The sequence below is a fragment of the Penicillium lagena genome (genome assembly GCF_028827675.1).
Source record: "Penicillium lagena strain IBT 129212 chromosome Unknown utg000002l_segment0_segment0, whole genome shotgun sequence".
Taxonomy (NCBI): Eukaryota; Fungi; Ascomycota; class Eurotiomycetes; order Eurotiales; family Aspergillaceae; genus Penicillium; species Penicillium lagena.
This window is the reverse complement of record NW_026623223.1, coordinates 2,779,689-2,796,242: the sequence shown is the minus strand read 5'-3', so window position 1 is coordinate 2,796,242 and position 16,554 is coordinate 2,779,689. Positions and strand designations below refer to the sequence as shown.

Genomic DNA, 16,554 nt, shown 5'->3' with positions numbered 1-16,554 from the left:
ACAAGATTCAAATCATACAAGCGGTCTAACCAAGAAGTTCGACATCCAAACCGATGGCGCGCATGAAGAGGTTGACGTTGCCCAACCGCTGGCTGGCCATGTCGGCCGGGAGAGTCTTGCTGTAAGCCACCGTTTCCATCACGCGGTCCCTGGGAATCAATAGTTAGAAACAAGCACATAGGTAAAGATGGGAGTATCACTCACTTGACAGCAATCACCAAGCGTTGCTGTTGCTCGGGACTGGCACCGATGCCGACGGCGGCTAGGAATTGCCACACGTACATGTCGTCGCCCGAGTTGATCGATCCGGGGAAAATCTCAATAAGGACAGGCTCCAACGTATCAAACAAGACATTGAACTTCTCCACCCACTGCTGCCAGTCGCGCTCCGCGGCCTGACCAGCCTCCTTGACGATCTCAGCACGACTGAGCAGCATGGTGAGGATCCCAAGGCCGACCTTGGTCCGGGCCACCGACTGAAGATGAGTCTGAGCAATCACCAGTCCCAGCAGGCCAATGATGATGTTGAATGGCGCCTCGTTCACGTAGCCCAGCAAGCTCGGCATGACGGCCAGCGAGAACAGGTCGATCGCTTCGCGCACAGCCAGGGATGGCTGCGCTTCACCGGGGGTCGGCTGTGCAAGACGCACCACGTCTAAACTGTCCAGGTGCACCACAATCATCGTCAGGATAGTGACCCGCTGTTCCTGGTCGATGTGGCGGAAGATGCGAGGGATGGCCTTCTTTCCCTTAGGATAGGACAGGAGTGCAATGAAAGGGTGGGGCGTTGTCGAGTTGGGAACAATTGGCTCCATCACCTTGAGAGATCGCCAGAGTTTCTGGTTCAGCGTGTGGACCTTTTGCCGCCATTCCAAGTGCTCCTGGATTGCCTCCGGGTCATTCTCATCTGGGGGTGGGGGCATGGTGCGCTCCATGTCTTCCATTGCCATCAGGGCGCTGTAGACAGCTTCGAGATTTGTCAGGATCGATTTACGATCACTGAGACTCAAATCGGACTGTATCTTCCTCGCCGGCTTGGCACCCTCCGAGCTGTCGGGCCGTTTGATGTTGAGTATTGCCTTCGGCGCCTTCGCATTGCTGAACGAGATCTTGCCCAAGCTGCCCTCAATAATGAGCTGCTTGTTCTTGGGCTTCGCCTTGGCCGCCTCAACGGCACGCTGCACCTGCTGCTGCATCCGCTGCATGTGGTTGTCAGCACTTTGTAGGGCCCGTCGACCATGCCCAAATCGGGCACCGGTCTGGAGAAGGTACGTCTGTGCGAAATGACCAAGAGGTTGGTGGGGATGTTGACGCGGTGCACCACGGATTTGGCTGTAGACCTGATAGTAGAAGTCTTCTGTGAGAACGGACTCTAGGTCCGAGTCCGTCACGTTACCGGCCGCCGCCACCAATTGCTGCAACTGGATGCGGGTGATGAAGTTCTTGTCCTGCGGTGTCATTAGGCCGTTGCCTTTGGACAAGAGAAAGATCTTGTGGTTGCGTTTCGCCCGCTTGGCGTCCTCCACCAGATAGGCATTGCGTTGGTCTTCCGTCAGGTGCATTAGCTGCTGAGGGTTGGTGATCACCGGCATCCCATTATTGCCCGGTCCTCGTGCCATCGGCGGCATTTGCTGCTGTCTCTGGCCTTGAGGCGGGCCTGCTTGCCGTTGCGGGCCCGAGGGTGGCATGTTCTGCGGCGGAAGGTTGGCATTCTGTAGGAGATGCAGTGGCACTCCGGGCGGAGGATGTCCAGGCCCAGGCCACAGTTCTGAGACACCCGGAGGCGGAGGTGGCATGTGCGGTGGGAGCACGCCTTTCTCAAGCTGAGCCATAAGCTCTGGAGGCATCGGAGGAAAGCCTTCGGGCAGGTGCTGCGGCGGTGGATGCGGGTACGACGGCTCGGGTACGGGCTGAGGCAGCGAGTGCATTGCTGGCATCGGCGCCGCTTGCGGGGCCAGCCTACGCATCTGAGCCTCCACTTCCTCCAGACTCATCATCTTTCGATTCGGGGCCTGGGTGGGAACCGGCTCCGGTTTCTTCTGCGATGTGCCCCAGACGCTCGACTTGGCTTGCAGATCCGGAATGAAGCCCGGGTCGGAGTATTTTTCATACCCTGAGCGCTTATTGGAGGGGGTGCCGCGTGAGCCGTCGCTGTCTGGGGGGGATTTCCAGGAGCCTGGGCTGGAGGTGCCGCGCGAGCCAGCTGGGGGTGTTGCAAGCTGTACCGAACCTGCTCCTCCCCAATGGCATCGGACACCTGGGCAGTCCTGCCAAAGAAGTCGAAATCCTTGCCGACGGCCCTGCTCTCTCCACCACCGAAAGTGTCGTCGTTGAAGGCATCCTGATCGTTGTCGAGCTGATCTCCGAGGCCATCGTAGGTATCCTCAAAATCGATCCTGGGCCAGTGTTAGTCCAAATTTTCAAACACCCTAGAGGGATCTCTCACGCATCATCGTCCTCGTCCGCGTTGGCCGTCGCACGAGCGATATCCGCGAAGGGATCGGAGTTCTCGAAAAACCCCGCGAGGGCCCAGGATCGCGGTCGCGGTCCCTGGGCAGGGTGGTGTCGAAGCCAAAAAAGGACATGGCCTCGGCTGGGGGGTGGGAGGGATGAAGGAGTGGGTTACGGTGGTGGTGAATGATGGTGGTGGGGAAGAGAAGAGAAGGAGAGTTGGTTGGCTCAGGCTCGGCAGTTTGGTGGCCTCAGGCAAGAACGGTGCCAAGCGACAATGGCAGAAGCAAGACCCAAGTGGCTTCATCCACCATACGATGTAGGTCCATTCCTGTCATGGGATCATATAGATTGACGATTGATGTGATCCTGTTGGCCTAGGTATGATATATATATGTATATATCTATTGATATGGATTTTCGTCCTTTCCTCGTCCCATTTCCCGCCGTGCAGGGTGGCAGTGGATGATGTGGTCTATACCTCCACCCCCGACCGACCAGGTCTGGACAAAATAGCCTTGCGGGAGAAATCACCTTCCTAGATCTGCCTCATCAAACCTCGGAGCTTCCCTGTGGTGTCATCCGGTAGCCGATGGTACCATTATGGTTCGGCCTAGGATCAATGGCCTGTCTGGCATGTCTCGCAAGTGAAACAGGAGGCTGAAAAGCGGTCGTCGTGTGGTATTGCGCGGCCTTTGCGCGCACATTGGTTCCACTACATCCTACATACTCCCTCCTCTTCTTCCTTCCTCAAATATTTTGGCTCCTGTGCTCTTCCCATGTCTCGCTCCTGAAGTATTGCTCTCTACTGGACCGGCCCGGATTCGACCCTGCCTGCCTCGTGCAAACAACGGGGCTGGTTCTTTGCCACCTTCCTCCACCGCGGTGTCCATTGATCGACTGCGCCCGTGTCGATTGCATCATTCCTTTTGAACTCGACCTCAGGTGTTCTCTTCTTCCATCTGTTCTATCCTCCATCCATCATGTCTGGTTCCGCTCGATATGCGCGGTACCTGCTGTTCGCGGCCGTGGTAAGTTACCTCGTGATGGACGCCTGCCTAGTGGCGATCAACACATCGAACTAACCGTGCAACACCATTTTAGGGATTAGCCGTCTTCTTCTTCGTCTCAAGATCCTCCATCCCCATCCCCAATACCTCCGCGCTTCCCAAGCTGAGCCGCCCCGCCCAACACGACACAGCTCCGCCCCCTTCGCAACAACCCACCAAGCCAAGCTACGGCCCGATCAGCGCTGGCGCACCGTCGGCCGCCCGCGTGAATGCGACCTTTGTGACCCTGGCTCGCAACGCCGATCTGTGGGATCTCGTCAGGTCCATTCGATCGGTGGAAGATCGTTTCAACCGCAACTACCACTACGACTGGGTGTTCCTGAACGACGTGGACTTTGATGACGAGTTCAAGACGCTCACCACCGCGCTGGTGTCCGGCACGGCCCACTATGGCAAGATCCCCAAAGAACACTGGTCGTACCCAGATTTCATCGACCAGAAAAAGGCCCAGGAGGCACGCGAGGAGATGGGCCGCAAGAAGATCATCTACGGCGACTCGGAGAGCTACCGCCACATGTGCCGCTATGAATCGGGGTTCTTCTTCCGCCACGAGTTGATGCAACAGTATGAGTTCTACTGGCGTGTCGAGCCCAGCATCGAGCTCTTCTGTGATCTCCCCTTTGACCCCTTCCGGTTTATGAAGGAGAACGACAAGAAGTACAGCTTCGTCATCAGTCTGCAGGAGTACATGGAGACCATCCCCACTCTGTGGGATAGTGTCCGGAAGTTTATGACAGAGCACCCGGAACACATTGCGGAAGGAAACGCGCTGAAATTCGTGAGCGATGATGGCGGCGCCACCTTCAACAGGTGCCACTTCGTAAGTGATATTCGGTACTGTGTCGACCGACTTGCTGACTTTGCCTAGTGGTCCAACTTTGAAATCGGCAGCCTGGATTGGCTGCGAGGCAAGGAGTACATGGACTTCTTCGAGTTGCTGGATAAAGAAGGCGGCTTTTTCTACGAGCGTTGGGGCGATGCACCCGTTCACTCCATTGCCGCCAGTCTGCTGCTCAAGAAGGAGCAGATCCACTTCTTCGACGAGATCGCCTACTTCCATGTCCCATTCACACATTGCCCAACCACCGAGTCAATGAGGCTGGATTTGAGATGCACTTGTAAAGCAAGCGACAACTTTGACTGGAGAGGATTTTCCTGTCAGTGACATCTGCTGTCTTGTTGGTTATTATTTCACGCAGCTAACATGCTATGTAGGCACCTCCCGCTGGTTCGAGATCAACAACATGCCGAAACCACCCGGCGCGGAAGATCAAGGTTGACTCCTTGCCGTAGGCCGTGTGGTGTTGGCCCTCCTGCTGATCGGCGCCGTTATCCTCGCCATCAGCCGCAACGCGCGCGCTCGTTCGCTGCTCTGGGTTCAAACCTGCATGGCCTACGCGGCTGGTCTAGTCCACCGCTTTCGCAATCGTCGTGCAAACCGCTGGACGAGAGTCAATTCCCATCCAGAACCAAAATAGAAAACCAGGGACGCAGGTCTCGGCCGTGCCGAGACCTTGATTATTGGCCCTTTTTCGATTCCTTTACCGGTGCATCAAAAATCCCAGGTTCAAACGTGCTGCACCTTTTTTTTCCCTTCAGACACGCTTCTTCGATGTCTGCCATGTTTTATTATCTACGCTCGTCGCGTTTCTAATGGCGTTTGATACTCTTTTGTGTATTTGGTTGCATGGGTTAACATACGTCCGGAGTCGGCAGGGTCTTCTAGAGTTCTATTTCCAAAAATGTTACCTTTTTAGTAATGAATGCAATACATTTGCCAAGTCTAGTAGAACTTTATACCCAGAGTAGGTGTGTATAATGATACATTTGTCTACAGAAAAAAAAATGCCCAAGTACAAAAGAGAAGAGATGGCTCGATATAGCCATAATACATATATCACGAGGAGGACCCAAGTAATCCAAGTCTTTCGTTATTCCCTGGCACCGTCCAACACCACACCTCCAGTCGTCGGCTGAGAGCCCGAATTCCAACGACCACCACTCCTACCATACCACACAATCAACGCAGAAAAGCAGGAGTCATCTTCAACAAATCCCCTTAATTGGTCTTGGGTTTCTTGGTCCCGTACTTTGAACGACTCGTCATCCTACTGCCGACACCACCCTAAACAAAGACATGTCAGCTGGGAACATATAGAAACCCTGGAAACCCAAAGAAAGGAAAAATAAGGGACATACCAGGTCCATGCCGCCGCGAACCAGAGTATACTTCACACCGGGACAATCCTGGGCTCTCCCACCGCGGACCAGAACAACGCTGTGCTGCTGGATGTTGTGACCTTGAAATGAAATCCCAAATTAGCTTCTTAAAACTTTCACTCGAATCTCCATACTGAACACCCAATTCCTTATTCTATTCTGGAGGAGGGAGGAGATGGGAGGAGGAGAGGATGAATATAATTCATACCTTCACCAGGAATATAAGCCGTAACGACCTTCCCCGAGCTCAAACGCACACGCGCCGTCTTGCGCTCCCCAGAGTTAGGCTTCTTGGGCTTCGTGATGCCAGTCTTCAGACACACTCCTTTCAGCTCCGGGTGGCCCTTCAGCGCAGGAGAGCAGCCCCGGCGCGCTCGCTGGCCCGTCCGGCAGCCGCGGCGCACCTGGTTGTAGGTTGCGCGCGCAATTGGGGAGGAGGTGAATGTGCGGCGGGTTGAGAGGGTCAGGAGGAGCGCGGCTTGGGTGCGCAGCGTTGGTTGGAAGGTGAAGCGCGCTGGGATCTGGGGGGTGGTGGCTGTGGTTGGCCGGCGGAAGGCAGATGTGGTGGTTGTGCTGAGGGTGCGGAGGGGCGTGGGTGATGTTGTTGGTCGCTGGATCATCGTCCGCAGGGCCCGGAGGGCCAGGGGCGAGATTAATTGGGGCATTGTGGTGGTGGTGACGGTGCTGCTGCGACTGGGGAAAGATTCGAGATTCATCGGGGCGGAATAATTGGCATCGTGTCACGTGAGCGAGCTACGTCTTTAGAGTGCGTGGGCTGCCGGAGAAGCTGGACGCGCGCTGCTTCGTCTGCCTGAGCCATCGTCAGCACCAGCTACTACTTACTGTCTTCCCACCCCCATCACTTTGCTCCGTCGTCCTTCCATCTCCTATAGGGGCTACACCGAGCTTCAATACCTGAACGTCATCTACCGGATCATCGAATTAAGCCCTCAGAACAACCCAGCTCCTCCCCTACCGCCATCATGGTAAGTGAACAAGCTCCCAACCAACCCCGACATCAACCCGAATCATGCGATCCTACAATTCAAGCACACACCCCCGTCTCGCTGCTCTTCTCACCCACTACCCTCCCCATAACATAAACCACTAACTAATCAACCTCCCAGTCCCTCCTCATCGCCCCCGAACCCGCCCACCGCAACGCAACCAGCAACACGACAACCCGGCTCGCAGGCCCGGACGTCGCACCACGCCCATCAAAGGGCGCCCCCTCGGCCCCTGGTCTGCCAGACACACTACGCAACAAGATAACCCTCCCAGCAACTGAGCACGCCTCCTCGACCTCGTCAGGCCACACCACCGCCTCCTCGACGCACCCGCTAGAAGCCCGCCTGCTCGCCTGGCGGGCAACGCAGGACGCCCTGAAGATGGAGGGTCTGCGACGGGCGTACGGCATTGCCGAGCCTGTGCGCCGCGGCATGGAGCTGAAGATCGTACGTGATAGCACTTTCCGCCCTGCTGTGCTGGGCGGGTGTCGGGGTGGTAATGTCCATGAGGATATTCTGGTTCTGGGGGGAAGGGATGCGGATGTTGCCTGGGAGGATGTCTTTCCCGGGGATGAGATGCGGGAGCCGCCTGCTTTCCATGATGAGATGGAGAAGCGCTTGAGGATGGATTATTGATTGTCGTGGGATGTATTTCTTAGACCATGACCCTGTTGCCTTAGGTTTGATCTGTTGAATGTGTTCAATTAGTTTCCTTCCTTCCTTATTTTTTCTTCCGTTTTGCTTCTATTCAACTCGTAAGCCAGGTAGATGGTGTGGATGAGAGGGATACCTCTCTGGCGACTTCACTCAGGCGTTGCAACTCCTATCAAGGTCATGATCAATTCTGGAACCCTCGAATTGGCATGTTACAGCAGACGTGGCTGATGCTTGCCTCAATTACAGATTGACTAGTATAATCTGTCCGACAAGTATCACTCGCCAGCTCCATCATCTTCAGCAAAACCATCACCCAAGTTGCCATTATCAGAAGCAGCAGAGACCACAGACTGGCACACCGCTGAAGGGATATATTTCATGTCACGAACAATGAATGGTGTCATTCCTTTACTCGCAGAAATTGCAGGATTCTCTTCCATCTGACCGGCAGTATCAAATCCCATACGTGGTCCAGGGAACACCTAACTACAAAAGATATCTACCATCTACCGCAAAAGCAACCGAAAAGAATACTGTCAAAGGAGGGCAAGGTTTGTAGATACACTGATTCAACACAGGCCATATAATTGATAAGGAGAATGATGCTGGAAAGGATTGGATGGGCGGCGGGGGGTATATAATATAGAAGGGAGGGGGGGAAAGGAAGGTCGGGGAGACAGTAAGAATGGCGGGAGGGAGAGGATGCAACCCAAAAAAAGTAAGAAAATAAGACAAAAGGTCGAAAGCATCCGGGCAGAGCAGTAATGATGAGAATCGTGTCCCATGTATAGACAAGTGTGGATGGAAGCTGATGCGCGCAGACGAGACAAAAGTAGAACTGAACAAACAAGACAGTCATCATATCGATAGATGCAAGGGAAGGCCCAAAAAAAGGACAATAACAAGAAATAGCAGATAGCCAGGCAGACGAAAATAATCCAAACGCCGCTTCCGGAGCGCTCATGCTCAGCTGTAGCTAAGCTCGATCAGGTTGATATCGGATCCTGCATCCAGGCAGGATGGGACTGTAGCCGCAAAGCAATAAAAAGTAGAATCGGGGAAGAAGGTGACAAAAGGTGAAAGAAGATCGAGGAGCCTTAGTGTTGGGGTTCAGGAGGTGAGTCCGCGGAAATCGCTCATAGAATTACACAGCGGCATCCAGGGCTGCGTTCGCTGGCGTCGCGCTCCCGGCTGTACTGTGCCTTGGCTCCTTTGGCGTCCTCTTCTTCGACCATCTCCTGCGGCTTCACAGTCATATGGACGACATTGGGTGCGTCCCGGCTGAACTTCAAGTCTGCGCAATTTGTTAGCCCAACCTCATTGCTTACACCATAACGAACATACCGGCCAAAGGTGACTTGTCATCCAGCAGCTTTCCAAACGAGATCAATCGAATGAAACTTGGTGACGAAGGTCGGGTTTCCCAATCTAACAGCAGTCGTCAGCATATCCTTCACTATCGTTAACCTGCTTGATGTTCCAGCTTACCAGATCGCCACTCTCGCCAGATCAATTCCTTCAATGTGTAGACGCTCATAGCGAACGGATCGTAGTTCTCGACATTGACGGAGCGCTTCCGCAAGTACTTCCCATCGATTGTGAACGGGTGGCGCGAGCCCGTGGTCAACAGCAGGGTAATCGACAGCGACGGGCCGGCATCCTCCTCGACCTCCTTCGCTTCCTCGACATCATCCGAGGGATCGGACGATAGGTCTACAGCAGGCTTGGGTTCTTGAACATCCATTGAGGGTGCATTGGAGGGTTGGGGAACATCAGCGTTGGCGGGGGAAGTCGAGATGGTCTGGGTTGTGGTCGTTGCTGTCACGGGGGCGACGCTTTCGCCACCGGCTGAGGGGTGGTTCGCGGCAGCCGCGTCGCCTGGTTGAGCGTTTTCGTCGGCTTGGATGGTCGAGGCGGGAGTGTCAGCGACCGGGTCTGATGTGGCCGGAACAGATGCAGATGTGCCTTGCGTCGGTGGAGCTTGCGGCTGCAATGCCTGCGGAGAAGTGGTCGGCCCCAGCTGATGCTCGTCGCTGGGGTTGGCGGACACCCCGGACTCTGGGTGATCGCTGGAAGACATGGCGGGATGCCCCTGGATCACTAGTTGACAATTTTCCCTGGGGAGGAAAATGGGAAGGGAGAAATGTCAACGGGGGATGTGTGGTAGGGGATGAGTGAGCGAATAATGAATGAGGTGGAGAGGAAGATGTGGTCGGTTCGGTCGGCTGGATCCAGACTGTGACCAGCGGGAAGAATGAATGGGTGTGACAGACTTGGGCCCGGTGGAGCACACGGTGGAGAGGTTCTGTACAGAAATAGAAGTGTGATGATGGTGGCCAAGTACAATCACCAAACGAAGGACTTGGAGAGAGGGAAAGAGGAAGAGGAAAAGAGAGAGAGAGAGAAAGTGGTCGGGGGAGGAGACACAGTCGGGCGAGACACGGGCGGCGGACAAAGACTGACTGAACCACATCAAACAGTAGTAATACTGAACTGCCTAGGACGAACTAATCACTACGAAAGAAGGCTAGGAGTCTCAAACATTATTATTATTTACCTCATACTACCGTTTTATTCCCCTTCTTAAATCTGGGGAAACACTAGAGGGGGCCAAGACACCGGCTGCATATACCAAGCTTACTGACACTGGTTTCAATGCTGCTCACTCACGCTAATCTCATTCGCCCCGGAGCCCTCCAAACACAACGGCCTGTGCCCCGGGCGTCTCGAGTTCTACTGCTCCGGCCCAGTCCGGCATGCGCGATAAACAACCACCTGGAGGGGCTTGGATGCAGGAGGGCATAGGAAAATAAGAAAAAAGATGTAGGCAATGGGGTATTGTTAAGGAATATAGAGAGAAACCCACAAGCTCACACCCGAGACACGGCGTTTGCGTGCATGTTGCCTGCTGCAGGTTGCCCGACGAAACACACTGTCGGCGTTCGAGGGTCTAGAGCCAGCCGGCGTATTGATCCAGCACTTCGTTCTTCACTCCTTCAGACCCGTGCCGCACGCCCAGCAGGCGCACATGGCCAATCTTCCCGCCAAAATCGTCTTCTACCGAGCTCGTCCAATTCGTCAAGCTCTCATTGAGCCGGGAGATCACCGCGGGATCGTCCCGGATCAGCAGCGCAATGGCATCGTAGCCGCCAGCACCAGGCACCACGCCGCCGACAACACCGTCAATCTCCGAGATGGCGTCGAGTAGTTCCGTCTGCACACGCGGCTCGATGGGGACGCCCGTCAGGCGGGTCATCGTGCGGATGTGGTGTCGCGTACGGTGGACATAGGAACGGACCTCGGAGAAATCGCCGTCGGGGTTGGCGTCAGGATGCTGGGCCAGATGCTTCAGCTCCTGCCGGAGACACTCGTTGTTCTTCTGGAGGCTGGCCCAAAGCACGTCGGCTTCGCTCCGATTGTTCTTCCGCCACTCCAGGACCTTCTTGACCATCGTAGGTGTCTGCGAGCCACATTCAACGTCGCACAGAACCATCTGCAGCCCGCGCGGGAGCTGCATCCCAAAATCCACACACTCGGTGTCCCAGGGATGTTGTGGGTCGGCATCCTCGACTACTGCAAAGAGCCGCTCCTCGAACCCTGCAGAGCCCACATCGCCAACCGCCTCCAGAATCGCGGGCGAAAACCGTCGGTAGAGACACGACCCGTACACGGCAGCGGCCACATCGAATCCTGATCCCACCTTGCCCTGGGCCGCGCAGTGTGCCGCTTGTGCCAGGTTATGGAGCTTGTCGCGACCCGCGCCGAGGTCGTCTGCGTGCATGGTGCGATGGATGACCAGAGCCGAGACGAACGCAGTCACCAGCGCAGCCGACGAGCCCAATCCAGTCTTATGAGCATCCTGTAGAGGAACACCGAAGTTGGCAAATCGTCCCCCGCGCGCTCGGGATGCGGGGCCCTTGGAAGCAGCCGTCTCAGAGTAGTAGTCGTTGTCGGCGAGGATGGTGATTATGAGCGATCCAAAGTCCTTGGAGTTGGCGACGTAGCTGATGTAGGTCAAAGCGTAACTTAACGAGGTCTCGACGAAGGGATTCCGGGGTCTGCAATGTCATCTCCGATTAGTTTATGCACACAACAACAAAAATCCCCCGAGGTCGCATACCCTTCGCCTTTCTGGACCGCCTTAATTCCCCCACCATTTTCACAGCGCTGTATACCATATTCCCACACTGCGTCCACGAATTGTGGGGAGCGCACAATGACAGTATCCTCTGCCTCCTGAGCGCCGGCCTCTGGTCGGGTGTAATTTGGCGAGGCGGGGTCTCGGTGGTGACCCTTCCTCAACTGCTGGACGATGACATGGATGCGTGCGTCAAGTGCAAAAACGGTACCGGTGTAGCTACGATCGAGGACGAGGTAGCCACCGGTGAGAAGGACCTTTCCAGGGGCGGACAATGCCGTCACCGATCGAAAGGGGGTCATTGAAATTGGGGGAGCTGAGCTGATGCCCCGCACTCACTCACGACGACCAGCTGGGGATGCGGAAGTTGGGTCGCTTGCGCTTTTAAGAGTCAAGTCACTTTGAATGGTGAATACCCCCTTCCAAACGAACAGAGGTTGGAAGAGGAAAGGGAAGAACGTGAGGGTGGTGGGGTGGATGTGGAGTGCAAATTGGTTGATGTACACAACGGCAAAATATATCGATCTCCCTCGCGCGAGCCTGCCACAGACTGACTGACACCTGGTCATAACCTTATCTAAAATCTTCCAGAGTTGAAATTGAACGAATGGATGCAGTGATTTCCAATGTATTTGCTTATGATATTTTTGATCTTTAGCTGTCAGTAGTGCCTGGGTCGCAGTGGCTTTTTTATCTCGCAAACAAAAACATAGCCGCTGGATCGGGTGGCTGCGTCAAGCTGTACAACCCCCATCGAAACACAGCCGGACAGAACAAGAAGTGAAAAGAACAGAAAAACCAAAATCAAATGGTATGCTGCATGGCTTGGTATTGACAATGAAATCCTCCGCAACGCCATGAGAAAACACACGAAAACACTTGTAACACTGCTTGCCAACAACCTCAAAAAGATCTTCAGAAACCGTTTCAGGGGGAAAAAACCGAAAAAACCCGAAAAAAAAAATAAAAAATTAGAAAAGCAGCCGGAAACTCCCAAAACCATCTAATGCGGTGATTACTGTACAGGGTATTTGCCTTGATCGTTCAATAAGTCCTGGTGCGACGAGGCGAGAGGGAAAGCGGCGGCAAAAGTTCGATCCAGACTTTGCGATCTTGCTCAGCTCAATCCGGGGAATGGCCAGAACAACTCTATGATTCAGCCAAGCGATCGGAGTTTATCTGCTACTCATCGCCGGATCGATCGCGCACCCACATCTTTCCCGTGGGACCTGTCGGGAAAAATAATACTCCGATTCTATACTCCCCGGGGCTTCTGCGCAATGATGCTGTAGCTGGTAGTAGCTAGACGCATGTTATCCATCTTGACGAAAGCCTGTCCGTCCAGACATAGCCGGTTGATCAGTGTCTTGAAGTGGCGGGGCAGGACGTGGAGTTTGACGAGGCCGAGGATGACCTGGCGAAGGGTGCGAAAGTAGACATCAACGGTGTCAATCAGCGGGGCCTGCAGGCCGTCGATGCTGGCGTTTTCCGAACGCACGATCTCAAACCCAGAGTCGGTGAGCGCCTTCTCCAGGCTCTCTTGGGTTGGGGTGCCGACGGCGCCGATCAGAGGCTTGACGCGGCGCATGAGCTCGGCGTGCTCTGGGTTCTCTGGCTCGTAGGCCGGCAGGCTGATCCAGTCGAGCAGTGAGATGCGCGCACCGGGCTTGACTACTCGGAAGACCTCGCGGAAGAGTGCAGGGATATCCTTGCATAGACTTAGGGCTTGGATCTGGTAGAAGGCATTGAAGCTCTCGTCGGCAAAGGGTAGCGGCAGACGGTTGAAATCTTGGGTGATAAAATTGTTCTGCAGACCGCGCTCTTCGTTGAAGGTCTTGGCCTGGGCGACTTGGTTGGGGTCGATGTTGAGGCCGGTGACATGCGCTCCGGTATACTGCGCCATGTGAGCGGCCACCCGACCACGGCCACAACCCAGATCTAGCACCTTATCTCCGGCGGTCAAGGCGACGTCATGCGCAATTGATCGCTCGTACAGAATTTGGTTCTCCAGAACGGTGGCCTTACGGCTCATCCATGGCGGGATGTACTATCCCAGGTTAGTGGAAATGGTTTAGAGATTTAAGCGATTCGCTCACCATTTTCTCAACATCACCCAGAGCACAGAGGTGATTCAACACCCCATAGTAAGATTTAAGACAGTCTCCCACAATCTCTTGATAGTCAGGGCCCAGTTCCTTTTGCATCTGCTGCTCATTGGACCAGTCGAGGTTGTAGATGACGTATGATGCCATGAAGTCATCTACTTCTTTAGGTGTCAGGTTGGCCAGGTAGCGGAATGACGTCCAGAAAGACTTCCACCGCTTCGGTGACGCGGACTTGTCGAGAACCTTTGCATGCTTTCCCAGAGCGAAGCCGGTCACCATCAGCTTGTGCTTCTCTTGCGCGATCTCGTCCAACGAGCTATCGCTTTCGGAGCCACGCTCGCTCCGCCCAGGATGGCGCGGTGTCTCCAACAACGTTTGTGACACCATGATGAAGCTTTGTACAGGATATACCGTATATTTTATGGGCGAACAAAATGAAGAGTGTTAGTATGTATGGAGGAGTAGCGTTGTAAGAGGAAGACGCCGGTGTACTTTATTTGGCTTGAGCTCGCTCAAAGTTAGTTATAGACCGGGCCCCGGTACCATTTATAAGCAATCGCGAAATATCTCCGCCGAGTCAAGAGAAAAATCCATTCGCCAAGACTGATGTCGCCGTGAGTGTGGATTGTCACCAGACCTGGAAGCTTGTTCCCGTCCCGGGTACTCCGGCAGTGGCTTAAGCCCGAACCAAGCATTAACCTTCCGGAATACCCATATAATTTCTAATCAGTAGTCCTATTTGCCTCTTCCGGTTTCTCCAATTTCCGTTACCCTCCGCGTGAGATTGGGCCTTTGGGCGGTCCTTTGGGCGGTCTTTTGGGCGGTCTACTCATGAGATATGTACTGATAAGTTAACCAGCAGATATGACGCGGGACCGGCACTGTTGAGGAAATGAGCATCGTCATGGGAACGACGATCCAGACCCACTGGGGGCACGTTCGTCGACGATGAATACTCCGTTTAGTATCCATGCTCCCTCAAACGTGGTCAATCGCACATCAACGTGCATTGCATGCCACATGTAAAAGGAGCCCGCGGGCCATTGTGATAACGGATCGCGGGCTCCATTGCGATAACGGAAATTATTTGTTCGGGTTCCTATTAGTTCTCGCGCGCTCCCCGCGCTGCAACATGGTATGCAGGGACTTGACAGGCCGTTTTTGCCTTGTTTGACATCCCGTTCCATGTGGGTTCTGCGGATGAATTCATACTCGGCCACTTGGCACGGGTGTGGTGGCTATACTACGTAGGAAGGGAAGAGCACATGGCACACCGATCCGGGGCTCTACATTGTATTTTGTCTGCATTTTAACCTCGCCAAAAAAAAAAAAAAGAAAAAGAAAAAGAAAAAAATCCAAGTGGGCCCGGGTCGGGTTTTAGTCCGAACTGCCTGTCTACGTCTGTCATGTCTAACTCGGTGACGGGTTGCTTGAATAGTACTGTGTAACAGGACGGAAAAGACCCATTGTATGAGATCCACCATATGATCGTCAGGTCACCGGGCTACAGACCCGGCTAGCAGACCCCTGACCACTATTCCGTATTTCCGTCCGTTTTGATACTCGTTAGGGCAAAATGGGCCGGTGGATCACGTGGGGAGGTCTAAATTGAGCAAGTTGCTCCATTCGCGTAACTTTGCCATCTCTACCGAGTCCGGTCTGGTTAGTGAAGAGGAACGAGAGGAAAGGATTATGTACTGGGTTCTTGGCATTGCTTCTTCTCCGTCCGAAGAACGGCCGGAGGATTACGCTGTATAAACCAGTAATGCAGCGCTTCTGCGGCATTAGATACTCTGTACACTTTCCGCGGATCGAGACTCACGCCTCTTACAGGGGTGCTTTTCTTATTCTTTAGTAGTGAGACAAGCCGTGGCTTGACGCTATGTACTATGTAGGGGTGCTCATGATGCAAGCTACAGCTCGGCATGCGGTGGGGTGAACGCATACTATCATATCTGCTTCTCTTCTAGTTTTTGCTCTACAAATCGACCCAGTCTAAACTAGAAATCAGGCCCAGTATGATTCTAGGTGTTCAAAAGAGTACTGTACAGTAGTGATGAGTACAGCGAGTAACCAGTGGGTCAGATCGTCAACACGAGATATGGATTCTCGGCGATGATGAAATAATGCGGGCTGTCCTTCCCGCTCAGGCATCGCGCAACCAGGTACCAGATCGCGTGTTCTGCGTGACTCATAGCGGCCAGCAGCCCCTCTTGACGTGAGGCTTTCGGCGGAGGGGAATTATTAATGATAGTCCCATCTAGGCTCAGCCCTGCCGATCAAACCCGGGGCCGGAACGGGGCCGGAAGTCGTTTCTGGTTTTAGTCACGGAAGTATTAGGCCAAATCCAGGCAGCGGTGGGAGGTATATGTATGTACAGTCGGCGGCATGCCCCATGGCGGATCGCTCGCGTGACCGTGGGCACTGATCGGACTACAGTACTACTGTATTCGGATTGTGCAAGGATGAAAATCCTGCGCTGGGTGCTCCGAGTCTCGCATGAGCCAAGGACGGAGGGCTGGCTTCCTCCACACATGGAGGAGGGATGGGAGGTAGATCAGATACCATTCACGGTTGAACCAGTCCCTGTTTATTTGGGTGAGCTGGGCGAATGAGAAGGATACCTTCGCGACGCCCTGTTCCCCATGGTCAGCGCCAAGGCCAAAATCGGCTCCCAAGCGACATGGATTTGATCGACGATGGGGTTCATCGTCGGCGTGATGTCCGAGGAAGGATTGAGTTTTATCGGCAGGCTGCACCGCCGGGAAGAATCATCGCTGTAAGTTACCATAAGATTCTCCGTCAACAAAATGATACTAGTAATTTGATGGATATTCTACTTTCATGAAATATGGTGCAACTATACTGGACATAAAAGCCAAGAAATATACAACTATCTACTTATC

The 16,554-nt window shown here is 54.2% G+C and overlaps 7 protein-coding genes across 7 annotated transcripts; 2 read left to right on the top strand and 5 right to left on the bottom strand.

Annotated features, from left to right (window-relative positions):
• Positions 1–25: 25 nt before the first annotated feature.
• N7510_003909 (deadenylation-dependent mRNA-decapping factor PAT1) lies at positions 26–3,053 on the bottom strand (the record flags this gene model as incomplete). The annotated part of the gene is made up of 5 exons (XM_056975835.1): positions 26–149; positions 205–2,181; positions 2,226–2,396; positions 2,447–2,550; positions 3,051–3,053. 5 exons carry the CDS (start codon positions 3,051–3,053, stop codon positions 26–28), a joined length of 2,379 nt encoding a protein of 792 aa, XP_056835791.1.
• A 381-nt stretch (positions 3,054–3,434) lies between these two features.
• On the top strand, positions 3,435–4,801 carry N7510_003908 (glycosyltransferase family 15 protein; the record flags this gene model as incomplete). The annotated part of the gene is made up of 4 exons (XM_056975834.1): positions 3,435–3,482; positions 3,556–4,341; positions 4,390–4,678; positions 4,737–4,801. The coding sequence occupies 4 exons, from the start codon at positions 3,435–3,437 to the stop codon at positions 4,799–4,801; spliced, it is 1,188 nt and encodes a 395-aa protein (XP_056835790.1).
• A 779-nt stretch (positions 4,802–5,580) lies between these two features.
• Positions 5,581–6,406, bottom strand: N7510_003907 (mitochondrial 37S ribosomal protein uS12m; the record flags this gene model as incomplete). The annotated part of the gene is made up of 3 exons (XM_056975833.1): positions 5,581–5,646; positions 5,721–5,821; positions 5,950–6,406. 3 exons carry the CDS (start codon positions 6,404–6,406, stop codon positions 5,581–5,583), a joined length of 624 nt encoding a protein of 207 aa, XP_056835789.1.
• Positions 6,407–6,724: 318 nt separating this feature from the next.
• On the top strand, positions 6,725–7,384 carry N7510_003906 (proteasome maturation protein; the record flags this gene model as incomplete). Its single annotated transcript, XM_056975832.1, has 2 exons — positions 6,725–6,727; positions 6,869–7,384. 2 exons carry the CDS (start codon positions 6,725–6,727, stop codon positions 7,382–7,384), a joined length of 519 nt encoding a protein of 172 aa, XP_056835788.1.
• Positions 7,385–8,541: 1,157 nt separating this feature from the next.
• Positions 8,542–9,485, bottom strand: N7510_003905 (uncharacterized protein; the record flags this gene model as incomplete). The annotated part of the gene is made up of 3 exons (XM_056975831.1): positions 8,542–8,699; positions 8,750–8,833; positions 8,894–9,485. 3 exons carry the CDS (start codon positions 9,483–9,485, stop codon positions 8,542–8,544), a joined length of 834 nt encoding a protein of 277 aa, XP_056835787.1.
• Positions 9,486–10,355: 870 nt separating this feature from the next.
• Positions 10,356–11,845, bottom strand: erg8 (phosphomevalonate kinase; the record flags this gene model as incomplete). Its single annotated transcript, XM_056975830.1, has 2 exons — positions 10,356–11,463; positions 11,526–11,845. 2 exons carry the CDS (start codon positions 11,843–11,845, stop codon positions 10,356–10,358), a joined length of 1,428 nt encoding a protein of 475 aa, XP_056835786.1.
• Positions 11,846–12,798: 953 nt separating this feature from the next.
• On the bottom strand, positions 12,799–14,035 carry N7510_003903 (class I SAM-dependent methyltransferase; the record flags this gene model as incomplete). The annotated part of the gene is made up of 2 exons (XM_056975829.1): positions 12,799–13,590; positions 13,640–14,035. The coding sequence occupies 2 exons, from the start codon at positions 14,033–14,035 to the stop codon at positions 12,799–12,801; spliced, it is 1,188 nt and encodes a 395-aa protein (XP_056835785.1).
• Between the last annotated feature and the right edge of the window lie 2,519 nt (positions 14,036–16,554).